Source organism: Dermacentor variabilis, chromosome 10 (assembly GCF_050947875.1).
Source record: "Dermacentor variabilis isolate Ectoservices chromosome 10, ASM5094787v1, whole genome shotgun sequence".
NCBI classification, from domain to species: domain Eukaryota; kingdom Metazoa; phylum Arthropoda; class Arachnida; order Ixodida; family Ixodidae; genus Dermacentor; species Dermacentor variabilis.
In genome coordinates this window covers 57,808,822-57,834,929 of record NC_134577.1, presented here as the reverse complement: position 1 = coordinate 57,834,929, position 26,108 = coordinate 57,808,822, and the positions used below count along the sequence as shown (strand labels likewise).

General features: G+C 48.8%; 1 protein-coding gene across 1 annotated transcript in view; it reads right to left on the bottom strand.

The window, feature by feature from the left end:
• LOC142560572 (multidrug resistance-associated protein 1-like) overlaps positions 1-26,108 on the bottom strand; it is a 44,460-nt gene that overhangs the window by 4,352 nt on the left and 14,000 nt on the right. The window contains exons 11-27 of the mRNA XM_075672776.1: positions 25,569-25,634; positions 24,924-25,061; positions 23,525-23,668; positions 22,082-22,166; positions 18,132-18,325; positions 16,420-16,643; positions 16,094-16,214; positions 13,742-13,980; positions 13,094-13,229; positions 11,314-11,409; positions 10,347-10,467; positions 8,746-8,890; positions 7,159-7,324; positions 4,817-5,143; positions 3,897-3,998; positions 1,504-1,647; positions 647-805 (exon numbers count right to left, since the gene is read on the bottom strand). Of these exons, the coding sequence (XP_075528891.1) occupies positions 647-805; positions 1,504-1,647; positions 3,897-3,998; positions 4,817-5,143; positions 7,159-7,324; positions 8,746-8,890; positions 10,347-10,467; positions 11,314-11,409; positions 13,094-13,229; positions 13,742-13,980; positions 16,094-16,214; positions 16,420-16,643; positions 18,132-18,325; positions 22,082-22,166; positions 23,525-23,668; positions 24,924-25,061; positions 25,569-25,634 (2,607 nt within the window). The remainder of the gene's footprint in view (positions 1-646; positions 806-1,503; positions 1,648-3,896; positions 3,999-4,816; positions 5,144-7,158; positions 7,325-8,745; positions 8,891-10,346; positions 10,468-11,313; positions 11,410-13,093; positions 13,230-13,741; positions 13,981-16,093; positions 16,215-16,419; positions 16,644-18,131; positions 18,326-22,081; positions 22,167-23,524; positions 23,669-24,923; positions 25,062-25,568; positions 25,635-26,108) is intronic.

Sequence of the window (26,108 nt, the reverse complement as noted above, 5' to 3'; positions counted from 1 at the left end):
ATCTATTTACGAGCAGGCAAACTTGTGCACGCACGAATTTTTCTGCTATTGTTCGTGATCACGTGGCTTATTCCGCACTAGTACTGTACCCTCACATGGTTACGCAGGGTTACGCCACTCAGTGCATTAATGGGTAGCATTATATGGCGAGTAGGTCGAAAACCTCCATGTGTAGCCAGGAAACCCTTTCAAAATGCAGGGTGAGAAGTTTAAGCCCATTGTTAGCGCGGTTGATAGCGGCCACGAGGAGTATAATGAATAACTGACCATTGTCCGCGATGCCAATAAGCGTGCAACCGCGAAATATTCTACAAGCCTGTCCGCTTTCGTCGTTCTCCGTACGCTATACGTAGAAAGGAGGCATTAAAGCTATAGTCCAGAAAGGCCTACAGAGACAGCGGGAGAGAGGGTGGAGGGGGCTTGCTGCACGCTCAATACAATCAGTCGGTATGTCTCGGGGAGGAAGGGCCAGGCCCCCAGGATGGATTCACAGGAGATTCGCTTGAAACTTTCACAGCCAATAATAAATATATAGCAGCAGTCCGTTCGTAGTTTTGGTAGCGTAAAAAAGGTAAAGTTAATTATGAACGACGAAAAGAACAGAAAAATTAGATGAAATGCTACATGTTTCAGTCCGTCCATTTACCTGCGGGATGATCGTGATCTTCGAGCGCAGGTCGTGCAGTCCGATGCGCGATATGGCGACGCCGTCGATGACGATGTCCCCTTCCGCCGGTTCCAAGATGCGAAACATGGACAGAGTCAGGGACGACTTGCCCGAACCCGTGCGACCGACAACGCCAACCTAGCAAGGAAACGATCCCAACAAAATGTAACAAAAACGTATTACAATGCACTAAAAGCAGACTCGAACTAGCAGTGTGCCATCATCATCATCATAATAATCATCATCATCATCATCAATTTATTTATTTAACGCTTAAAATCCCGATGATGGCTATTAGACAAACTTATAGAGGTGAAAGCAAGGTGAACTTATGCAATTGGATATAGTCATGAACAAATCTAAGGGAAGGTTACAGGCAGAATAATTTTGTACAAATTTAGTACGAGGTGTTATTTGAAGTGGTTATTAATCAATTCGCGCGATGTTTATTTTTAAGCATCGAAAGTTTCATTCAGCTGATCGCAATCGGGGTCAGACCGCAGAAAAGAAGACAACTCAGAAAACAGCCATGCAAGCATTTGTACGCATCCAATAATCAATTACTTGGATGGAAATTATTTTCATATATATACGCTCTCGTGCTATCGCGATACTGAGCCAGGATGTTAATACAAAGATAAATAATTGGAATTAAACAAAACACAATAATATACAACAAGAAAAGATTAACGACAAAGTAGTTTGTGACCCGCATGCTTAGGGCCGCGTTCTATCCGGATGCGAGTTCTGCAGTTCCGAATAAACGGTCGAGGTGGCATTTAGTCTCTATGCAGAAGGGCTGAAAGGCGTCCACTGCGCGTAACCGTCCCACAAACCTTTTCCGAAGGCTGGATTTCCAGGTTGATGTGGCGTAGCACGAGGTCCAGGTCCTTCCGGTAGCGCGTGCTGAAGTTCACGAACTGCACGGCGCCCTCCTGCGGCCAATCGGGGCTCGGCGCTGGGGTCACGCGCCACGGCGCCTGCGTAGGTTTCGCGCCACCGGCGACGTCACCACTGCCGTTTCCCTACCGGCAAATGACCTCGGCGACGTCACCACTGTCGTTTCCTACCGGCAAATGGCCTCGACGACGTCACCACTACCGTTTCCCTACCGGCAAATGACCTCGGCGACGTCACCACTGCCGTTTCCCATCCGGAAAATGACCTCGGCGACGTCGCCACTGTCGTTTCCCTACCGGCAAATGGCCTCGACGACGTCACCACTACCGTTTCCTACCGGCAAATGGCCTCGACGACGTCACCACTGCTGTTTCCCTTCCGGAAAATGACCTCGGCGACGTCGCCACTGTCGTTCCCTACCGGCAAATGGCCTCGACGACGTCACCACTACCGTTTCCTACCGGCAAATGACCTCGGCGACGTCACCACTGCCGTTTCCCTTCCGGAAAATGACCTCGGCGACGTCGCCACTGTCGTTTCCCTTCCGGAAAATGGCCTCGACGACGTCACCACTACCGTTTCCCTACCGGCAAATGACCTCGGCGACGTCACCACTACCGTTTCCCTACCGGCAAATGACCTCGGCGACGTCACCACTGCCGTTTCCCTTCCGGAAAATGGCCTCGACGACGTCACCACTACCGTTTCCCTACCGGCAAATGACCTCGGCGACGTCACCACTGCCGTTTCCCTACCGGCAAATGACCTCGGCGACATCACCACTGCCGTTTCCCTACCGGCAAATGACCTCGGCGACGTCGCCACTGCCGTTTCCCTTCCGGCAAATGACCTCGGCGACGTCACCACTGCCATTTCCTACCGGCAAATGACCCCGGCGACGTCACCACTGCCATTTCTCTACCAGAAAGTGACCTCGGCGACGTCACCACTGCCGTTTCTCTACCGGAAAGTGACCTCGGCGACGTCGCCACTGCCGTTTCCCTTCCGGCAAATGACCTCGGCGACGTCACCACTGCCATTTCCTACCGGCAAATGACCCCGGCGACGTCACCACTGCCATTTCTCTACCAGAAAGTAACCTCGGCGACGTCACCACTGCCGTTTCTCTACCGGAAAGTGACCTCGGCGACGTCACCACTACAGTTTCCCTTCCGGCAAATGACCTCGGCGACGTCACCACTGCCCTTTCCTACCGGCAAATGACCCCGGCGACGTCACCACTGCCATTTCTCTACCAGAAAGTGACCTCGGCGACGTCACCACTGCCGTTTCCTACCGACAAATGACCTCGGCGACGTCGCCACTGCCGTTTCCCTTCCGGCAAATGACCTCGGCGACGTCACCACTGCCATTTCCTACCGGCAAATGACCCCGGCGACGTCACCACTGCCATTTCTCTACCAGAAAGTGACCTCGGCGACGTCACCACTGCCGTTTCTCTACCGGAAAGTGACCTCGGCGACGTCACCACTGCCGTTTCCCTACCGGCAAATGACCCCGGCGACGTCACCACTGCCATTTCTCTACCAGAAAGTGACCTCGGCGACGTCACCACTGCCGTTTCTCTACCGGAAAGTGACCTCGGCGACGTCACCACTGCCGTTTCCCTACCGGCAAATGACCTCGGCGACGTCATTTACTTGGTCGTCGCTGGCGGATTTATGAATTATACGTCTCGAGGAACTTCGCTATTACGGGGCAATGCTCGGTGACTGAAGAAAATTCGCAAGAAATGAAGAGACAGAAACAATGAAACGATAAATGTCTCCGCCGCTGAGTGTTGATCGCTAATCCTCGTGTTCTTGCCGATTCACTTCGCCATAGCATTGCCGATGTCGTTAAGCCTAACCGGTTCGAATGTAGGTCGACCATTTCTTCCCCTTCCAAAATGGCACCAGAAATGAGGTATAGACCTTTATATATTTGCGACCATACAGAATCTCAAACCTATATTGGTGAACAAAAGGTGCAGTAGTATACAGCAAACGGAGCTGCTCCTTTGCGCACGCCGTAAAATCAGCCCAATTTGAGCAACAACTATCTTGAAGCATTGGGTTGATTTTCCACGTACGCCATTATCTTCTCATGACTAAGTTAGGATGTATACGATAACGACAAAGCAGGATTAAGATAAGTTCTCAAATGCCTAGTGAAGGTATTCTTTCGCTCCGAAATCACATGCGCAGCGCATTGAGAGCTCATTCCACGCGAGTTTGTCTTCTTACTCGTAATGTTGCGACGACGACATCAATGCGACGTGCGATTGTACAAGGACTCGTTAGAACAACCTTCCTCAGCGTGCACCTACCTCGGTCGGTGTCTTGGTGTATTCGTGGAGGCGTTCCACGGCAATCAGCGAGTTCTCCAGCTCGGCCGTGAAGCGCACGAGGAAATTCAAGGCATCGGTCAGCTGAGAACGCGCAGAAAAAGAAAAGGGAAGACAATCATGTAATGCAGACCTAAATTCCTGGGGTTCTTGCCAATGGTTGAAAGTAACTTTGGCAAACTAAGCACACTTTTATCTGCCATAACTTTCCGGAGCTCGACAACTAAAAAAAAAAAAACATATTGCTTATCTGCTCGAGCAATAATTATGTTGTTGTTATTTGATGCCTGTTCAGATCACTATAGTTTTTTTTGCTTGCATTGTACGACAGCTAATGTTTATATATTGTATGTAACTTGCTCTTAACAAAAGTGTGTTCATACATTTACCGTCTTTTTCTTTTTACTCTACCAGCTAATGCATGCGGTTTGTGAAACGTGGGACCCCCAATGCATATTTTTATTTCGAGTTAATTTCTTATAAAATTTTTTAAGCAACAAATATTAATTGATGGACAGTTATGCGTGCTGTTTGGGTAACGGTGCACCGGTGTAGGAATGTTTTGCAATTTCGTCAGCTACTGGCGTGCGTGATGACTACTTCCGGTGACGGAACGAATATAAGACGGCATAACATGTCAGCCAGAGTACACGCCGCGCGCGGAGTGTCGTTAGAGGCCAGCACTCGTCGGCCCGACGAGGCTGACGCAAGGTGCGTCAGTGACAGAATTCGTTTGTTACCCAAACTCCCAGTCTGAGACCTTGCGGGAACATAAAAATTTTACAATCTCCGGCCTGTTAGGGAAGGTCACGGTGCACCACGCATCGAGGTTAGCCGGTATACCGTAAACCGGAACGCTAGTTACACCGCAGCTATAGGACGGTTCCGGGCCAGCCGTTCACCCTGAGCGAGTAGAGCAGCGTGAGGCCGATGACCGCCGCTCCGAAGCTGTCCCGCCCGTGCACCAGCAGGCAGGCGGTGACCAACGACACGGCGGTGCCCAGGAAGTTGAGGCGCACGGTGAGCCACCGCTCGGCCGCCATCAGGTGGAAGGCGCAGGAGATCCAGCGCTCGAGCAGCGTGTCGGCCAGCGCCACGAATGCGCGCTGCACGGCGTACGCCCGGATGGTCTGCACGCCGGGCACCGTCTCGGCGATGCAGTTGAACACCGGCGACCGGGAGACGGACTCGAGCCGCTGCAGTTGCCGGAACGTGCGCACGAACAGCTTCTGCGCGAGTAGGAATGTGTGGAAATGAGCGCAGAGTCAGAACATCTAGTTAGGCCTGCGAGCAAAAGGCAAACTGCGGCGCTCGGGACGCCTTTTAGAGCGAAGATCTCTATCGCTAGCCGATTCGTCCGTCCGTCTGTCGCCTGTACGCCGAAAACTCCTCCGGCGCAACCCCATGCGCATGCGCGAAGAAAGAAAAAACGGCCGTGGCTTAGCTTGGTTAAGCCTGGTGATTGCGAAGCAATAGTGTGTTATTCTCGGATCAGCTGGTAGTATGGCTGGTGGTAGTCTTGGGTTATGCTAGTGTTACGGCTTACAGTGAATCATATAAGAGGTGAGAGGAGCGGTAGTTAGGTCGCCGTTGGTGGCTACCGCCTCGCCTCGCGACGGCGTGAGATGGGGCCCCGTTTTTACACAGCTGGTGTGACGTCCCACCGACCGTAGCGCCCCTGGTGAGAGGAGCGGGAGTTAGGCCGCCGTTGGTGGCTACCGCCTCGCCTCGCGATGGCGTGAGATGGGGCCCCGTTTTTACACAGCTGGTGTGACGTCACTCTAGGTCACGTGGTGTGACGTCACGCAGCGAGGTCACGCTAAAGGTCAATGGTGCCTACCACCGCCTCGCCACGGAACGGGCTGAAGTGCGACCTAAAGTAGTATTGCTTCGCAATAAAAGAGAGGCGCGTGATTGTCTGCGCCAGTAGTACTCCGTGGCCAGTAGTGACGTCGCTGCTCTCCGTCGCAGCCGAGCGCGCGCGCAAAAGCTTCTCTCCGGCTCCGAAATCTGTAGGCCACGCGCCATACTTACTCCCGAGGAGCAAGTAGCTTTCGATGAGCAACGCCGCGCGCAGAACCGGGAACGAGCTTGTCTACGCCATGCCAATGCTGCAGCCCGGGGACAGGAACAGGCTCGTGCAGCCGAGTGCAAGCACCAACCGCGTACCGAGGATCCGGCAGCCCACCAAGCTGTCGTTTAATGATCGGTTGGGATTAACCCAGTAATAAGCACCAGGGCCGCACGTTTTAGCTTCGCTGGCTAACCATCTGTACGGAATGCTTGGGCGGTGATTTTTTCCTTAAATGCGGGAGTCTCTGCTGAAACACCTTGCTCAGACCACTGACTTACGATCATTCATCTATCATCCCCTTTTCACGCATCGTCGAGATGCCTCAAAATGCAGGAGCTGAGAGTATTCCTATACTCTCCGCTCTATACTTTACCGGTGAGTTCTTTCTGGCGTCGCGCTCAGACCTCAGCGTGGGTATTAGCCGCCTGGCAGAAGCAGGTTGATCTAGGCCAGTTGACTATTTGTTGACAGAGAAGTTTGTGCACTGCCGTAGACAAGGACTGAGACAGAGTAATGTACACAAACAGGCGCTGTACTTTCAACTAATTTGTCTGGAAAGTTGTCTCAGATTTTTTTTTATTTCATCACCAAACTTATCAAATGCAGTGTGCACCCGCACAAATGCACATATTTTCTTTTCGTGGCGTCCTTTAAAAACACCATGCGTTGTTGTCAATGTTCAAAATCACGTGTCTACGTGCTGTTTGACGTGGAGGCCGTTTCAACGTTCTCATTGTCGTGTCTGGTGCTTCGTGGACACAGCAATTTCCGTAACAGGGAAAGACAATCGGGAATAATCGCTCTGCTGTGGTAAATACAGCAAGCAGAGAATTTCCGGATGCCATTCATCCGTGCGACTAACCACAGATTCAAAAGCTGTAGCGTACTGGTGTGCATTTTCGTAGAACAGCAAAGCCCATGATGACCTGCACTAAAGGCGTAACATGCTATGTCGAGTTCTCCTTGCCGCTACCCTTAGGTTAGCGCATTAAATACATTATGTCATTCACTAATCCACGCCGCTACTTTATTTCTTATTTTATTTTTTTGCTGAAATAGGCACCTCAGCGGTCAAGCAACGTTGACTTCCGTAGCCCACAACCTCGCAAGATGTTAAAGTTCGCAAGGATCAGCGTTTCGCTTTTGCCGAAACAGTGGCTGGCCCCATACCTGCACGACGAAGTAAACAAGCGCGCATGGTGCGACGGCAGGCAGGAAAGTCGGGATGTACAACGTGATCAGCAGCAGGATGCCCAGCACGTCGCTCAGCTGCTCCAAAACGCAGTCCACGACCAGACCAATCTGTATATCGGCCTGGTCCAAATCCTTGCTGAACCTGCGCGCAGCGCGAGGCCAAGGTCGCCTTCTATAATAATGTAAAAGAGTAGGGGACGCTAGCAACACCACATATGTGATGACCATGTCATTTGATAGCAGTTTTGCCGATGATCGACGTTCATACCAGGCGCACCACGCACGGCTGCCGTCCCTGCTACACACATGGTGGAAGGTATAGAAGGCTGTAGGAGGTTAGCAGTGATGTCAGACAGCTAGACTTGACGAGGCAGCCTGCTCTGACGCCGCCCCGGCCTCCCTTATAGTTAACTGTCGGCACAATAACTATCAGAAATTAAGACTGCACATGGCTGGCGTACGTTCTAAGTTATTCTTCAGTTCGTGGTAGCTTTCAGTGATGCCCATGGCGGGACCAGTCCTCACTGCAGTCTCCTTTACGCTCTACTCTCCGTTCTACTTCCGGTGCTTTTCGCAACGCTCGTCGCGGCTAGATATTACCGCCTGCCTATTTTGCAGTCCAGGCCGATTTCCCATTATCCCGAGTTACTTAATATTTTCTCATGACCGCGTTTCAAAATTGTTACCGTGACGCTTCCTCCCTTAGTCTGTTCTTTTTTCATGGCTCCACACCTTCAAGTGATTGGATGGTCAAACCACTTGATCACCAGCCGGCGAATGAGTGACTTCGCGTGCGATAGATTCGAGAATTTCGCAGCTACTTCCTGCGCGAAAATTTCACCAACGGGTTGTTTCGAGGCCACATCTCGTTCTTGCTGCCGGCATTGATTGGATCTGCATTTCCGGCTTCCCTTCGAAGCAACTTTCTACCAAATACGTAACAGTGAGAACTCCGTGTTCATCCGGTATCACGTACCGAGGCGGACACTTGACGCTGCTGTCACTCAAGGATCAGAACAGGCTTGTAATCACCTCGGCACTTCCCCCACTTAATGCTACCTAATTCATTCGCAACGACTTGCAACCTAACTCAAGAGACAGCATTCAGTGGCAAGCGATGCCAAGGTACGATATATAATACGTGGATATTCGTTCTCCTCTACATATTCGTTCTCTTCCTACAAGCAAATTACCGACTTTTCTTAACGAAGCTGAGGACATCGATACATGGAGACGGCACTTCGACAAAGGTTAGCGAGAACGCGGTGCACGCATGGGACGTTGTAATAATAATAATAATATTTGGGGTTTTACGTGCCAAAACCACTTTCTGATTATGAGGCACGCCGTAGTGGAGGACTCCGGAAATTTTGACCACCTGGGGTTCTTTAACGTGCACCTAAATCTAAGCACACGGGTGTTTTCGCATTTCGCCCCCATCGAAATGCGGCCGCCGTGGCCGGGATTCGATCCCGCGACCTCGTGCTCAGCAGCCCAACACCATAGCCACTGAGCAACCACGGCGGGTATGGGACGTTGTCTTCAAAGTGCTGCGCTAAGAACCTGTTCAGCATGCGTCCCAACGGTGTGGTGTCAAAGAAGGACATTGGCGCTCGGACCAGGCGGCTGAGTGCCTCGTCGTGAAGGCTGCTGGACGCGACGAGGGCGCACAGTCCCAGCACCAAGGTTCCCAAGAAGATGGCCAAGCCTGCAGGCGCGCGCCATCCGTCATTGCTGTTGGTACCGACTACGTTCAGTGACGTTGTTGCCAACTGCACTGCTTGGAATGCATGAGACGATGAACACCCACGCGCAGTTGCACGCTCAAAATACTAGCATCTAAATATAAAACGACGTACAGGTTACAAAAAGCAGCTCTTGAAACCCAATCTCTGACATGGGCATTGCGCAGAGCTCCAGAATAAATTGTCCCTCTAAAAGCTCTTCAACGTAGTCTCAAGCGGAATCCTTGCCATAACTGGACTGATAAAATTTACAAAAAAAAAAAATAGCTCTTGCCACTTATACTTGAAAATGGTCGTACATGAACGGGCGTGAAAATATTCGGACTTTGGACGTATTCATTTCTTTTTTCAAGGAGTTTCTTAACATTTTCCACCCTGCACCATTGCACAAACCTCGACTAGCCCATCGAGAGTCTGCAGTTTTTAGTACCTGCTCGATAGAGAAAAAAAAATGGCTGTAAATTCACAGTTATTTTCGAACGACATCGATAAGTTGGGAAGGCATGGTATTAGCCGGGAAAATTCGGACAGAGCAATAGACGTAATCCACTGAAAAGATTTCCGAAGCCGTGCCTCCGCAATATATGGACAGTCTCCTGCAAATTTAAACAAGTTTCGCCCTGTCTGCCGAGCGTCTATCCTCAGCTTGAAGCTAACGGGTAGTGGTAGCTACCACTTGATTGCGTCGTTTTCGCAGCAGTATTTAGGACTTGTCGCATATTTCAACTCACGACGTGTTCACAGGCCCATCCGCAGGTCGCGCCGCAAAATGCTGTTCGTGCAGTACTTCCGTAGTTATTGCGGGTATCCGCAATAACCTGACCCTGTCTAAACGTTTATGTTACACATTCCCGTCCTGGTTTCAAACTACGAACAAGTTTGACATAGCGAAACATGTGATCACAGTGGGAAGTCGTGGGAACGAGAAATTAAAAGTAGTTCGCAAACGCCAAGTTGGAAATACAGGTAGTAAAAGATAACGCTGGTTGGTTTATAATTTTTTGCCTGTCGCTACATGAGCGCTGTAGCCTTTACGACACAACACACCTTAACCCACGGTTCGATACCATTCGAGCTTTCTTGCGAAGCAGAAACGACAACAATGACAACGACGATGACAACGACGATGACAACGACAACGACGACTACTACGACAACAACTACAACTACGACCACTACAACTACTACAACTACTACGACAACTACAACTACAACATCTACAGCTACAACTACAACGACATCTACATCTACAACTACTACTACTACTACTACTACTACTACTACTACTACAACAACAAAAGGTACCTTAGAAGATTTTGAAGGAGCTGTGCGCACAAGAAAAACAATCAGCGGGCGGCCACCCAGCATTATAACCTCTATAACGTCTAACCAATGCCCGTAACGCAGACGTCGACGTACCCTGGCACACACCCAGCAGTCCATAGACGGACAGCCTCCAACCGCTGTCCGGAAGTGACGTGTTTCCGCCCACCTGGAGGACCTCCTCGCTCCAGCTGCTGATCCACACCGACGAAAGGACCTGGGACACAGAGTGCAGCGTTTGCATGCAGGATTCCGCAATGCAACAGCTACGTTGTTCGACGCTTTCGGAGGCCCGTAGCTCGACAGCAAAGGACTAAGTCTGAAAGCAGACATCTTGGTCGAGCGAAATTAAGTGCATTAACCTAACCTGAGCAAGTTGGGCGACTGTGACCGCGGCGATCCCAGTCGAGTCGTCGTCGCTTAAAGGACGCGGCTGCTGAGAGCAATTCTATTTGACTGGGGCTCCTTTTCAGATAAACATTCGATAATCCTAACCTCTGTGATGATGCCCAGAAAGCACAGAAGCGGGTTTGTACTGCTGTTAGTGAAAATTTTATTGTTACTGAGTAAACTCGGGAACAAGGTTAGAACAAACTCTTGCTGTACTATTACCGATATAAGCAATTTTTTTTCATACTACAGTTAATAGTGGCCGCCTGCGAACGCACGCAAGCACGCAAGCACGCACGCACAATTTAAAAAAAAAAGTGATAAAACTACCGCAATAAAATAGGAATGCGATGATCAAAATGCTCACGTTGTAGTGAGTGAAAAAATAGAATTCTTTTTCACGGACGCAAATACACACGTTTCCCCAAATACTATACCGCGTACCAATGTTCGTCGCACACTCAGGACATGTGAATCTGCATTCGTAGAATTACAGCTGTCTTGTTTTGAGTACCGTTTCTTACTAAATGCACTGTGACCTCTTATTATTCACCCATGAAGGATGAAATTTAATTAGGCACCGCCGCGAGGCAAATTCACCATGAATCAAGTGTTTCTTGTGGACCGTAACCCAAAAATGTACGAGCTGCAACGCAGAGATATTCTCACTCACGTCAAACGCCCGGCAAGCAGCGTAGCTCAAGAGCATCACGACGAACATGACGGGACCGAAGCGTTTCACGTAGTCGCGGTATATCTCGTACTCCACCTGCAGACATCATTAGACAGCCATAATGCATGCGCGGTCAGCTTGAGAGAAAAAAGAGAGGCAGAGGAACAACGTGTGTAAGCACCTCGCCTACAGATTTTTTTTTGTCGACAGGCAAATGATTCGGAAGAACGCGAATGAGAAGGCTTTAATAAGGGTGTTAACAAGCGTGAAGGCATGACAAACGTTTTTCTTTGGGGGCAACCGTTTGTGGACATACACGATGAAAACATCGAATTTTTTTTTCAAACACAGATTGCACAACCAGGAACTTAGTTACGCATTACGACTCTCTGGAGAGGAAAATCTGTTGGCCATTCTCAATTGGATGTTGAATGCATGCACCGCGGCGAAATTCAGAGTTCTTAGTCTGTGGGCGCGATCGAAAAAAAAGCGTTTTTCGCCCTCTGTACAAGGGTGCGATTCTTGTCCAGCGCTACCGGTTTACCAAATTGCGTGTGTGCGGTTAAGCTGAATGCAGCGCATTTACTGAACGCATCTGTGTATGCATGGACCACTTTTCTGTAGACAACAGCCGGGAAAGAACTTCTTCACGTCGTCTTAAACAGGTGTAGACCGGAGTTTGTAACGCTTCGATAGGGCTCAGCCATCTTTTTTTTTTTTTTTGCCATAGACTGCGGGAACCGGCGGAAAGCGTGAAAGAACAGCCGAGATAACGTCGAGCCTGTTCTTATCGCATGCTTGCCAGCGGTGTTCCCTCTCCCTGGCGTCGTCGTAAACTGCCTCGTCATCGAGCCCGAATTTCAAAGTAAGGTTTAGCGCAAGGCAGGCCGCGTCGATAGCTGGCGACCGGGGGCGAAATCAAATGCGCTTGCTGGGTTAAAAGATTCTCGTGTGTCGGCACAGGATAAGGAGCGCGGTCCAGTTTTGACTCGAGCGAGCAGCGCGATCCTGGTGGTTGCTGGGGTTATTAAAGCGTTTAGGAACGAACTAAGATACTAATAATAATATTTGGGGTTTTACGTGCCAAAACCACTTTCTGATTATGAGGCACGCCGTAGTGGAGGACTCCGGAAATTTTGACCACCTGGGGTTCTTTAACGTGCACCTAAATCTAAGCACACGGGTGTTTTCGCATTTCGCCCCCATCGAAATGCGGCCGCCGTGGCCGGGATTCGATCCCGCGACCTCGTGCTCAGCAGCCCAACACCATAGCCACTGAGCAACCACGGCGGGTGAACTAAGATACTAAGAGCTGTTCGTAACTGTGTTGTCTTTGGAGAACGCTTACGTTTTCTAGTACGCATCTGGTCCCCCATGCCTTGTAGTTAGTACTTTACAAATTAAAGAAATATTGAAGTGGCAGTTCGTTTGGCTGCATCGCCAAACAGAGGGGACAAAAACACAATCTCCGGAAGCATTTTTGTTGTTGTTGTTGTTGTTGCTTTTACCATCGTATTTCACCACTGTACGCTCGAAGTACTAGATACGAAGAGGCACAGCATCGGAGTTGTTGGGCTCGTTTGCTGAACATTCTCTGGGATGTAACACAGCACGTATGGGGTCACAAGAATGTAAAAAAAACACTACGAACAGCTCCTGGGGTGCGGGTATTCTCATTCTGCGGTGATTCCGTCAGTCGTGCAATGCAGCCGAAAGGATGTTAAATCACACCTATCCTGCCATCAAGTGCAGGTGACCGAGTCGTCTCATAACGACCGACCTTGCCCACGTGGAACGCTTCGTCCTCGACGAGCTGGCCGGTCTTGGCGTAACCCGAAAGGGTGCCTTGGGGATTCGGTCTTTTGGCCATCGTGACAGACAGCGAGGACACGTCTGCGGACGTCACGTCATAGGATCTGCACGTGTAAAGAATAAGATATAGTAAGGTAGATTCGGCAGTAAGTTACACGGTGCGTTCTTGGGGTGCGGCTATAGGTTACTCCTTTTTTTCACAGAAGCCTCTCGTTTAGATACAATTCTGTCAGCGTCATTTGTGAAGTGAACTGAGGAAAGTATTGTTAGCTGTCCGGCCAGCATTCTACACTACTAACGACAGAGAGCAATAAGAGGAGGCACAATCTGCTCCGCAACAAATTCCTGTCAACGCTGCGAAAAAAAAAATTTGTATGCGTTACCACGATTTCTACGGTAGCTATAAGATTGCAGTAGCCAGGCTTCCTCCTATAGTAATCTATGGTTGAGGACACTGCGACGGACGCCCACATTCTAGAGACGACTCTAAAGCGTGTTGCATAAGCACAGTCGCTCGAAACGGGCAAGCAGCTTCGGTGAAATTTGTCGACGCGGGTTCTTGCACTGCCAGACGATACAGCTCAAAGAGAATTGCAGATGAAGCCGGGGGTCTCACTTCTCGTCGTGCGCAACCTTGATCGGAGCCCTGGCGGCTCCGCCGTCGGTGGCGCCGTGATGCTGGGGCTGCTGCGACGTCGGCGACGCCGAAATGAGCGCCTTGAGCGCCAGTCCTTTCTCGAACAGCCGCTGTCCGAAGGGCGCCCGGTGCACCTCCTTGACGCGTCCCTCGTGCAGCACGATCACCATGTCGGTCAGGGGCAGCAGCGACAGCGTGTTGGTGGCCAGCACGCGGGTCTGTTCGAGCGAGGCGGCGGAAGAGAGTGAGATCACCGTGGGAAGGCCAAGGCACTGATTATCCTGAAAGTGATTGACGGCGCCGGATAACAGCGCTGGATGACGGGACACTGATTATCCATTGGAAAGGTTAGATTATTCCAGGTGGTTGTTCTGCATGGACACAGCGGAGGAAGCTTAAAAGCCAGGAAGGATCGTCACGGGACAATTCCGAAACACTTAAAAAAATGATATCCAGGAGAGGCTCAAGGGAAACCCGTCCTCAACACGCTATAGCCAAGCGGTAAATTTCTAGGTGGTAAAAGTTAATCCAGAGTCCCCCGCTACAACGTGCCTCATGATCAGATCGTGGTTCTGGCACGTAAAACCCCATAATTTAGTTTTTAATTTTAAAAGTGCTCTGTAAGTCCCAGATATCCGGTAAGGCCAGTTTCCCAAGAGTCAACACTAGGCCTCAAAAGGGGGAGCGGGGAAATACGGGGAGGGGCTCTACCGAGAGTTGCTGCGTGGCTTCATGATTCCTCCCAATTTTGTTTCCTCGACGACGGGCACTGTCAGATCTCGTGATATATTCGAATTCTCCATCTTGCCAAATCTGATTGGCTCACAGGGCGACTGCGTACGCTCCGATTGGTTCAATACGCCAACGTGGCGCGACGATGCTCGCGTGCGTATCTAGTATGACAGTTTGGCATCAGAATGTTTGGCAGTACGCAGATATTCGCTCCTTTCTTTTTTTTCTCGTGGAATCACTTCGTACCAATATTTTTGGCAGGCGTTTTTTTTTGTACCTTGCTTTTCATCACGAATTCGCTGTAGGCGAAAATGTAACCTTGGAGTTTAATTTACAGCATGTGCTGCTTCCCACAACATTGTGAAGAAAGAAGTGCTTAGAGTGTGAAAGGGAATCGTGCAACACGAAGAAATAATACACACACAAGGTGACAGTTGAGGAACTCGCCTGTATCACTCCATAAACACCATCAATATAATACGGAGGTGTATTGTGCCACGTACAGACGCGAAGGCCAGTTTACATTGCAGTCACGGGAGTTGCGAGGTGCGTTCCAGCTATTAGTAGGAATAGTTCTTCAAGCGTAAGCGCCACGGCGGTCGTTCTTCTAGAAAAAAAAAATTAGCATTTGGGACAGTGCAGCAGCAATTAATCGCTTGCAAGCACTGGTAAAAGTGTTGCAATGCCACAAGTGAAAATAAATCTTGGCGCACGCGACTCTCAAATTATGGGGTTTTACGTGCCAGCCCTAATAATTGTTCCGTGCAGCATCTCTCGTCTCACCGTCCTCCCAAACCATTATTCTGCGGCCGTTTTTCTTTCGGACGGGGGCTCGGTGATAGCGACACTGTCGCTGACGGCTCATTCTTGTAAATGTTCTCGGCGTTTGTCGTTAGACGACACGAGCAAATTCCAACAGCGCGAAGGTTGGAACAGAGTTTCTTTTATACATTTTCGGTGGACTGTGGTGTTTACAGATAATAAGCTCGCGGAACGTGCGTAACGTGCCACACTTCCAGGGCAGCGTGCACCTAGTTGCGTTATTTTCACTTTTGTTCCACGGTCCTGGTGGCCTCTTCGCTGTGATCGCCGGCGATTGCAATCGTGCGAGCCGCGGTGATCGTCTAGGCGGAAGCGACGGAAGCAATTGCCATTCTGCGTGGCTGCGCAGGAGCTGATCCGATCGCTCAAATCAGGCGTTATAGATAGACATCGCCCGCGCAGTTAAAGGCAGTGTAGTCCTCTATATATAGCATAGACAAATGTGCTGAGGCTTGTGCCACCCGTGATATTTGAGATTGGTGAGAATTCGAAACGTCAGAGTTTCCTGTAGCTCCCGAGTTCTGTCTTTGGGGCATTTGCCCTTTATATTGGACACTGGATGCTCAGCCCCTTCTTCGATGTCAAGGTGTTTATCCTCGCAACATTAAGGACGTCCAACATTTAAGAATACGGTGCCTTCGATGTGCGGGCGCGAACCGTGGCGTTCTATCGAGGCCCGCTGAGGACGTTGTCTAACCGATAGCTGCTGTTCGTGTGGTAAGCAAAAAAGGCGTAGAAAAGAAGCAAGCAGACGGGAGTGGAAAGTAGAGCCGAGACCTTCTTTCTGAGCAGTCCTCGGGGGCCGATGACGCCGTGGAAAAGCGCCGAACCGACCTGGGCGTCAACGGCACTCAGCGGGTCGTCCATTATGTACAGGTCCGCGTTCTGGTACACTGCCCTGTGGGTATATAGAACGCAGTTCGTCACCTGACAAACCCAGATGGTTGCGGAAACATTTTAGGGTTTGTGCCCCCGAAGCTTCGCAGCGGGCTACGAAAGGACGCCGCAGTGGAGGCGTCGGAACTGATTTCGAGTTCTTTAAAGGACGTGTCCTTGAGGGACCGTACAAGACCGTGGACGCGCTCAACTATACCAGTCGGCACCTGGCGAGGTTGATGCGCTGCTTCTGTCCGCCGCTGAGGTTGACTCCGCGCATGCCCAGTTCGGTCTGGTCTCCGGCGGGCAGCTCGGCGAGGTCGGTCTGCAGCTGGCAGGCCAGTATCACGCGATCGTAGAAGCACGAGTGGTGTTGACGCTTGAGGAGGATGTTCTGGCGCACGGTGGCGTTCTGGATCCACGCCTGCTGGGCGACGTACGCCACTTTGCCCTGCGCGAATTTGCATGGATATGCATATATGGACGACAACGTGCAGGTGGAGACGCGTCATAACTGCTTTTGTTTGAACTGAGGCCGTTCTTGTCGGTAAACATCAATATCTTGGGTACATCACTGCGGCAATATTGCCCACTACTGTAATGTATTGGGCAAAGGGAACTGGTGAAAAACTCGTCAAAACCTTGTGAGTAACGACAAGATTTGGATGCGAGCGATGGTCTATCTTCAGCCTTGTGAAAGCAAATATCCGAGCGGGTGTTTGTCTTTCTCAGAATAATGGTTATCGTCTGTGGAGAGGCATTTATGGATTACTTTTCTTGAGAAACGTGCGCCGAACACGCAACGAACGCGCGACAAAGTAACAAAATTTAGATGCAAACATCAAACTACTTTTGAAAAATACTTGACCAGGTGAAAAAAAAAAAACATTCGACGACGATTACAATACTCCCTAATGCGAAATTTGAGCGCAGCTCTATACCTGTTTTCATTTCGCGATATGTTGGTTGGCGCGGACAGTGTTTCGTGCGGCACGTTGCAAGTGCACTGTAAAATAATATACACCCTTAAAAGTGAAAAGGGTGTAAATGTGTCTATAACTCACACCCTTAGGGTGTTACCTATATAGCGAACACCCTAAGGGTGTGAGTTATAGACACATTTACACCTTTTTTCACTTTTTAGGGTGCAAATTATTTTACAGTGTGGAGTGGAGTTCGGCGCGACTGCTATTGAAAGAGGCTCCATTAACTTCGAGTAAGTAACGGATACTAAGCATATTTTCTATCTGTAAAGGCCCCTTGCCAATGACTTTTAGGGCTAATAAATATACGTTCATTCTCCGCGCGAACGGGCTCAATGCCCAACCAAATGACGCCTGCGTTAACTTTCCTGTGGCTGCGCAGTTCACTTGATTCCCTTCAACTAAACCTGAGAGTGAAATTTTATATATATATATATATATATATATATATATATATATATATATATATATATATATATATATATATATATATATATATATATATATATATATATATATATAATTTCAACGTTCTTATAAAACGTGATACGAATCCGATGCTAATGTTGCCCATTTTGTATAAACCTTATGCTTTTTGACCCGTCAAAAAAAAAAGAGAGAGAGAGAGAATTCGATGAGCGTACGTTTATAGAATTTATTACAACACACAATACAAAATAGTTAAACTGCGCCGTACGACATTCACAAGATACGTCTGCAAAATACAAACTGCAAATACAAACTTCGTGAATTTCCCGAACAGAACTCAGTGTGTTAAACTCGCAGCATAGAACAAAGTTCGTCTGCTTGTTTGTTCAGCTGCTAGCATTAAACACCCCTGCTACAGAAAGACCTGTATGGAGCTAAATGTAAGAGTTCGCTGTTTTACAGTCGAATGCGGATGAAACAACGCGCGCGTGCGATACACACCGCAGAAGAGTAGTTTGCACGCGTACCTTTCTGTTGATCGAGCCTTTGACGCAGCGCAGCTCGCCGAGGATGGCGGACAGGAAGGACGTCTTGCCGCAGCCCACCTGACCGACGACGGCCACCAGCTGACCCTGAGCGATGCGAACGTCCACCTCCTGCAGGACGAGCCGCTCCTGGCGGTGCCAGCTGAACGACGCCTGGCGTATGGTCACCGCGTCGGCTGCGAACGGAGGCCGCCGTGGCTTTCTTTTGCGGGTATTTTTTTTAAATTTTTATTTCACAGTACCGCAGGCCAGATTGGCCCAAGCAGGAGGGGCATGGAAACACAAATCATAACAGCAAGTACATGCAAAAAGAAGGAAAGAAAAATACGTTGCATGTGACATACAGCAGAATAAAAAATTAAGAGATGACAGAACAGAAACAAAAAGCAATGAATATTGAAATTTCTCATAAGAAAATTGTTTCCTTTCTACTGAAGAAACAAAGTTCGAAGGGCCTGTTCCATGTCAAGAGAGGGGAAAACCGATTCAGGAAGCGCGTTCCAATCGGATATTGTCTGAGGGAAGAAACTTTGCTTAAATGAGTATCGAGGACACTTATAATGCAGCCGCGCTAAATATCACTTGGGATGCAGCAAGATTCACTGGGGACTAAAGGTGAACTGCTCCGCGTAACGGTGTGGCACGAAGCTTGTGCTCGACTGCCATGAGACACTGCGTGTTCCCTTAAAAAAAAATATATATTTGAAACGACGCGAAAGGGGAGCGTGATAAATACGCGACTGGTGCATCACGCGTGAGGAACAGTAAAAAAAAAAAAAACACCTCGGTGCTCTTTCACTGTGAAGAAGGATGACCAGCGAATCTGCGTATGTGGGACCCTCAATGGCAAGCTGCACCTCCGCCGCTGGTCGGCCCGGCAGTGCACTATCTTCGGGATCGGCCCACGTAATGGCGTTTTGTTATAGTAGGGCCGCGTTAATCATGGCGCGTACTCAACGGTACAAACGCAGGTAGAAGGCTGGAGTTTTGTGTCGACACATCGACATGATCCTGGGGGAAAGCCCTTGACGGCTTCGCTGTAAAAGTCAACGTTACTGTTGGCGGAACCTTGCAAAGCCAGAAAAGACGCGACAGCGGATTGCAGATGGCGAAACTATATTGCCCATCCAAAACCAGGTTCATGTGACGTCATGGATCTTGACAGCGCCACATCGGTATTAGTATTGCTTTTTTTTACAGCGAAGCTGTCTATGGCTAGTATCGCAGGACTTCTTCGTGGCGTAACGCCGACAGAAAACTATTATCATCAGTGGCGAATATCGCCAAGCGCAATGGCAGAGGCTGCAAGCACTCAGCAAAGTGAAGCGAACAGTACACGTACATTCTCTAGAATCACGCATACAACATACGGAACAGCATACGTTTCAATCAAGCAAAAACTCAAAACGAGCATAGGAACCACATAATTGACGATAAGGCGCTCCTGCGCCCACGTGCAATGCGAAGCACGCAGCCTTCCTCGCATACGTTTCCCGGTAATGATTGTTGTTGCCCAAGCTGCCGCGGCGACGGCAGCTTGTGACGTGGGTAGTGACGTCCCTAGCCTTTCGTATATAAAATAATCAGCCTATCAACTGATGTCAATGATGTTGCAGCACCACTATGGGCGGCGGCATGCTGCCGAAATTACGAATACTCCCATTACTACCACTACTCTAAATTACCATTACTACCATTGCTCTAAAGCCCTAAAGCATTGCATATCCCCTGCAGCAGCTGTAGTTGTGGGTTTCAACAGCTTCGCTGGACATTCACTTTCGCAAGGCCGGGATGGTGAATCAGTTTTATTTATCAACTAAGAGCATTACTTGGAGCTGATTCACAAGTCTCAACGAAGAAAATTTTGAGAACTCTTTCCACGCAACGTCAGCCCTAATGCAGAAGCACTTTGACATCTCTGACATCAAGTTGGAATGCACAGGCGGTTCGATTAGGACGTTAGATTTGCGAGAGAAAGACAAGCTTGCCGCTTCTTTTTTTCAATGTAAGCTACCTTCGCTTGCCAAACAAATGGGAAAGTATATTTGAAAGAACATTCTATCTGTCTAGAAAGCCACTCTTGCTGGATCGTTAGCGACATTCTAAGCCGCCGCGCCCTCTGAAAAAGGTGCGCGGGCCTCGAGATGATGTGCGCTAAAAAAAAAGGGGGGGGGGCGCACTTTCGGCTCGCGTTTGCTTGCTACGGTCGTTGCTCAAAAAATTTAAGCCGCGCTCATTCTTCGCTGCACAATTTGTGCGAACACGGGACCCAGCGACGTCTAATTTTGTACAGTTTAGCAGACACTGTTGGAGAATTGCCGCTAAAATTGCGCAAACCACAGTTTGACGCTAACTACCGTGTGACGGGGAATTCGATAATTTTTTGTCCTTACATATTCCCGTCCCCAATCTTGGCGGTCTCAAGCAAGTGAGGGATGTCGAAATGAGAGAGTGCTGCAGCAGCTCAAAGCTGCTTTATAATGCGGACTCCTAGTGTGCGTATAACGTAACCCTGAAGGCTGTGCAGGTGTAATCGGCTCCTCTCGATGTAAGAATGTGTGTATTAGTGTGAAGTATGCATACAATGTCGCAGAACAGTGTGCGCTGCGGAAGCTCCTGATGTCGTAACCCTAGTTCTTTAACAACACTTTCGCTGTCGCGCGCTGTTATCGACTAGTTAGCGTTGCAGCTGCGCAACTTGCTTAGCTAAAGTGAAGCCTAATCTCCGTTTAGATACTTAATGAACTTTGACCTTTACTAGATAAAACACGCTGTCCTTCTCTAAAGCATGAAGTTCAGGTGTACCACTCCTGCTGAACGCATATATATTCATTTCCCCCCCTTTTTTTTGCATAGCGTAACAGCGATCATGGTGCATGCAAGATTAGCTTACAGCAGAAATGCATTGGAGCTTCGCGTTCTCCCTGTAAGTTAGAAGCGATGTCAAAACCAAGTCTCTCAGAAGTACCTTCAATACTTCGTTGTTTGTTTCATCGATTTAAAAATGTGCGAAGAGCCTCTCTTTCTCGCGTTTTGTGTGCTTTTAGTCAATCCTAAGTGGGTAGTTGTCTAGTTACGTAAATTTAGGGAAAACTGGAAAACAATAAGAATGACACGTAGGTGTTGGGATCAATCAATTAGCTCGAATGGCGTGAGAAAAGTAGACCGCGCCAGTAAAACGTAGCACAGACTAGCTACTCTAACCCAAGCGCGCAGTCGCAAGGTTGCCTGAGTTATGCGTAGGTACAAGCAGAAGTCGGTAGACTAAAATTTACATCAGCAGGTTGTACTTAAAGTATATGATAGACGCCGGGTCTCCTTCTTTTCAATAAATCTTTTCAGCGTCCTTTTAAGGGAAAAAAGGGGTGGGGGTGGTCCCTATTCTTTTCGTTCTCGTTCCAACTGACCAGCCGCGATAGCGCTTTGGATATATGTAGTTGGGCCGCTGAGCTAGAAGCCGCGGCTTTTTTCGATCGAGGCCGGATTTTGATAGGGGCGACATGCAAAAGCACTCGTGCACGCAGGCTCAGGTGCACGTTGAAGAGCCCCTGGTGCTCAATATTTTTTCACTGTCCTCTACTTCGGCATGTCTTCATAATCAGATCATAGTCTTGGCACGTAACAGCCGATGAACTTTTTTTAAACTGTGTGCTTATTAAACACGGAAACGTGAAGCATCCGCCCATCGACTCTTTCTTTAGATGAGGGTGTTCGCCTCGTACGCCGAGACTGGAATATGAATACGCAACATTATTAACGCGATAGCGTTAAGGAGCTCGTGTCGCAGAAAAGCCGGTGTCGTCGGCGTTGGCCGTGAGCGAAAAATGGCGCATCATTCTCAGAAGCAACCGAGCGAAATGGAGGGCACCGTGCCGTCCGTGTGATATATTGCGTGCTGCAGAGTCGCAAGCTGTGCGCCAAACATGGCCTACCCCCATACGGCTGGTTGCCCACTTGGTTGGGGTCGACGTCCTCGCTCAACAGAAACTCTTTCATGCGGCCCATAGCGACGTTGCACTGCGCACAAATACCAGCAAAATAAATGTCACAAACCATCTTTGCTTGCTGAAAGAAAAGATGTATTAGGGATATACACAGTGAAATTTAAAGAGGCAAGCAGAGGGTATAAGTAAACCAGGAGCTCCAAAGACCAGGAGCCTGTGCTTCCCTCTGTTGCAAAGTGTATAGCATAAGAAGCCAACAAACAAAGACACCAAGGATAACATAGAAGAAATTAGTTGTACTTACTAATTGAATTTAAGAAATGATAAAATAATGGACATGAAGGTGGATGAAAAATACAACTGGCAGCAGGTGGGAAACGAATCCACGTCTTCGCATTGTGCGTGCGATGCTCTCACCAATTGAGCTACTGTGGTGCCGTTTTCCCATCCACTTTCTTGGTTATTTATGTTTTACTACTAGAACTAACCCTGAGAGCGTTAGCCAGCGCCACCACTCACAAACCTTGGCGGCGGATGGGGAACATCCCTTCTGCCGCAGGCCTCACGAGTACGTGATCTATTTGGTGACGCAACTGGTCAGTAAGCCCACACATGCTACCTGAAGGAATTAGATTTGACGGATTCGAGACCCTGGGGACCCTTATAATTACGAGGGCCTCGAATTAACTGTGGTTTAAATTGGAATGTAGAAACCTATGAAGATAACGTGTCGCCGGTGGGAGCCGAAACCACAACCTCCGCATTACCCGTGCGTTGCACTACAACTTGTGATACGGCGACGGCTATCAATTCGGCCACTAAGTGTTGTCCGAAAAGTTATCTTTTCGTCCACTTTCATTTTTTTTCTTTATCTTCTATATTCCAATTTAAACTACAGTTAAGTTCCCCAATGCCTTTCTTGGTTTCATTGTCTGTTGGCTTTCTCTCTCTCTCTCTCTCTCTATAATATATATATATATATATATATATCTCAGCCAGTGGTGACATATTTAAAGACATACTAGCTGACACTACAGTTGTACAAATAACAAAAATACCAAGAAGACACCTTTAATCATCGACATCCCGGAACGATTTACACTGCAGGATACTCGTATACACAGAGGTCATCTATATATTGTGGCGCTGTCGCGAGTAGGGAAGGGCAAGAATTATCGAGTGAGCTTCGTTTCCGCGAGCAACGTCTGGTTAAGAGCGACGGTGAAGCGAAGGACACGACTTCCAGTGTTCCATTACCGCGCATCCAAAACTCCGCGCAATAACTCTGTTTGCAATTTGCGCCATTCCGTATGCGCAGCGAACCCGCGACCTCTTACTAAGCTGCGGAACGCAATTAAGCCCCGAGATACGGCGGCGGGAAAGGAGCGTGACGTTAGGCCCCGCCTCAGTAGAGCATTCGAAGTCGCCCACCACTACGCAGCCGACGATGAGGTCCGGGATGAGAAGCAGCGAGAAGCGCAGCGTGTTGAACAGCGCCAGGGACACGAACGCCGTCACGGGATCCAGACCGTGCGAGCCCACCATCAGGAAGGTCATGAAGGTCACCAGCGACACCTGGGAGCAGCGCGCTTCACTTCACTTTATTACCTTAAAGGCCCCGGGGTTGGGGGTGTTACATAAAGGGTGGGTTACATGGATAAATCATAATAAACAAAGAAAACACGTAATGAATATAAATTATTCGCTGTTAAATACAGTAGCTATACAATTCAGAAATTTAGATGTACAGGTGATTGCGGCGATGTCGTGTGGAAGGCCGTTCCAGTCCGGGGCTGAGCGTGGGAAGAATGAAGATGCGAATGTAGCAGTGCGCGTACGAGGCCGTGCAACTTGAAGGGGATGACCAATGCGGGGGGAAATACGTGCCGGCGGATTGATGTAGGGCGGATGACGAAGTGAGCTGTAATAAAATTTATGAAACAAGCACACACTAGTAATACGACGTCTACAAGCTAGAGATGTTAAACCTGCCTCTGCTTTTAATGATGATATACTAACGTCATATGAATAGCACGAATATATGAATCTTGTGGCTCGACGTTGTACTGATTCTAGGGAAATTGTTAGATAATTTTGGTGGCAGCGCGCCTTGTTTATTTTACAGTTTGACTGGCGAATCGCTGCAACGCACGGGTACTAAACTCGCGACTCTGTGGCATTGGCTTGATCCGTAATATGGCGCGGCGTTGCAATATTTGTTCTTTGAGTGGGCGCACAAAACGGCCTTAAAGACTTCTAGAGACTAGGAAGAAACGACGTCAGCGTTTGCTTGCAACTGCCTTCGTTAATTGCGTCGCTCGATGGGGAAGTTGTAACACTCACATGTAAGTGAGAACTACAGGTGATTTTCGACGCAGCGTCAGGTAACGAAAACACCGCTACAACAAAGATGGTAAATGAAGAAACTAATGAAGGAAGGAAGGAAAAAAAAAAGAGGAAGCCGATGCGAGAAGGCGAGCGAAGCACCATACCCCTGTTGCTTTACCGCTAGCACTCACTCGTTTCTGAAGTAACCAATGCAGTTGTTGGAGCTCGCGTCGTGTGTTTCTTGCGCCGTTCTCCATACCTTCCTTTCCTCTAGCTGGAAGAGGCAGTAGTGCTGAATTGGAGCTACTCGCATTACAGCGGCACTTTAACACACCCAGCGTAGAAGCCCTTAGGCAACCGCACGAACTAACCTTTCCGACCTCTTCTTACGGACGAGTTGCTATATTTACCGAAATCTACTTCCGTCTCCCGTTTCCTATGTAATGGACTGATGGGGACCTTTCAGGTTTAACTAAACGGCGTTGGACATGCTGGCTCTCACCAGGAAAGATATGCAGTTCCAGACAAAGTTCATGAGGCTGAAGTAGAAGGCGATCTTTCGCAGCATCTCCATCTCGGCCTTACGCACGTCCACCACGCGTTGCTGGAAAGGCTCTTCCCATGCGTACAGTTTCAGGATCTTTGAGAGATGAAGAAAAAAAAAACGAGTGTCGGTCAGAAGGGAGTTGAAGACGTGTAGGCCTCAAGAGGTTTAGGCAACAGCAATAGATAGCGCCGACAATGCTTAGAAGGACATGGGCAGCATGTGGGCAATAATATTGTTACGCGCTAATGGAATATGATGATGTATATTCTCAGATTTAGTGAAACATATCCCGCACCTGCACTAAAAGCAACAACAAAAAATGTTGGGTGGAAGCACAGTATAGGGGGGAAAGCTATTCACAGGGTGTATTTACAAGGGTGGCAAGCAATGTCTAAGATTGAATTGAGCCAACGTCGCGCAAGGCATGTCATCGCCAGCAGATCACGCAGTGGCCATTTTTGGTTATGTCGCGCTACATATCCGGGATTTAGTATATTTGTTAAGATACCTTATGTAACAGATATTACTGAACAGTCTCTAAGTTTCCACCGTTTGTGTCGCCGTGACGATGCGAAAGCAAATGCAAGACAATTTGCTCACCTTGATGCCGCTGAACAGCTCGTGCACGTATTTGACTCGCTTGTCTTTCTTCTCCATTTGAAGCGTCTGCGTGCAGAAGCGGATATGCCCAATGTGTGATACGCTCAGTACTCTAGAACGATGTTTTATGCTAGTCGTGCCAGCTGAAGCACATTGGTACAAGCGCACCAGAGGGAAGCACCGTATAAGTTTTGTATAAGTTTAATTTCGCCTGAAAACGGCATCAATGGTACGTCAGCAGGACGACCCGCGTGCGTATTTCAGTGTTCCTTCTCGTATTTCAGTCCTTGAGGTTCCGTAAATGTTCTTGTGTATTGCTAAATATTGTTTTCTTAATTTAATGCAGTCTGCATTGGCTGAATAAAAGTTAACTAGGCTCGAGCGGAAAACCGTCAATATCCATGACATCACGGCGGCCTGGTGCAGAAATTTAAGGGCGGCATTGCCATTCCTTATGAAGTATTTTCTGTGTTACCAAGCCAGTCCTTACAATAACAGTTTTTTCCCGCTATAGTTGAAAAGTAGTCATTTAGAGGCACA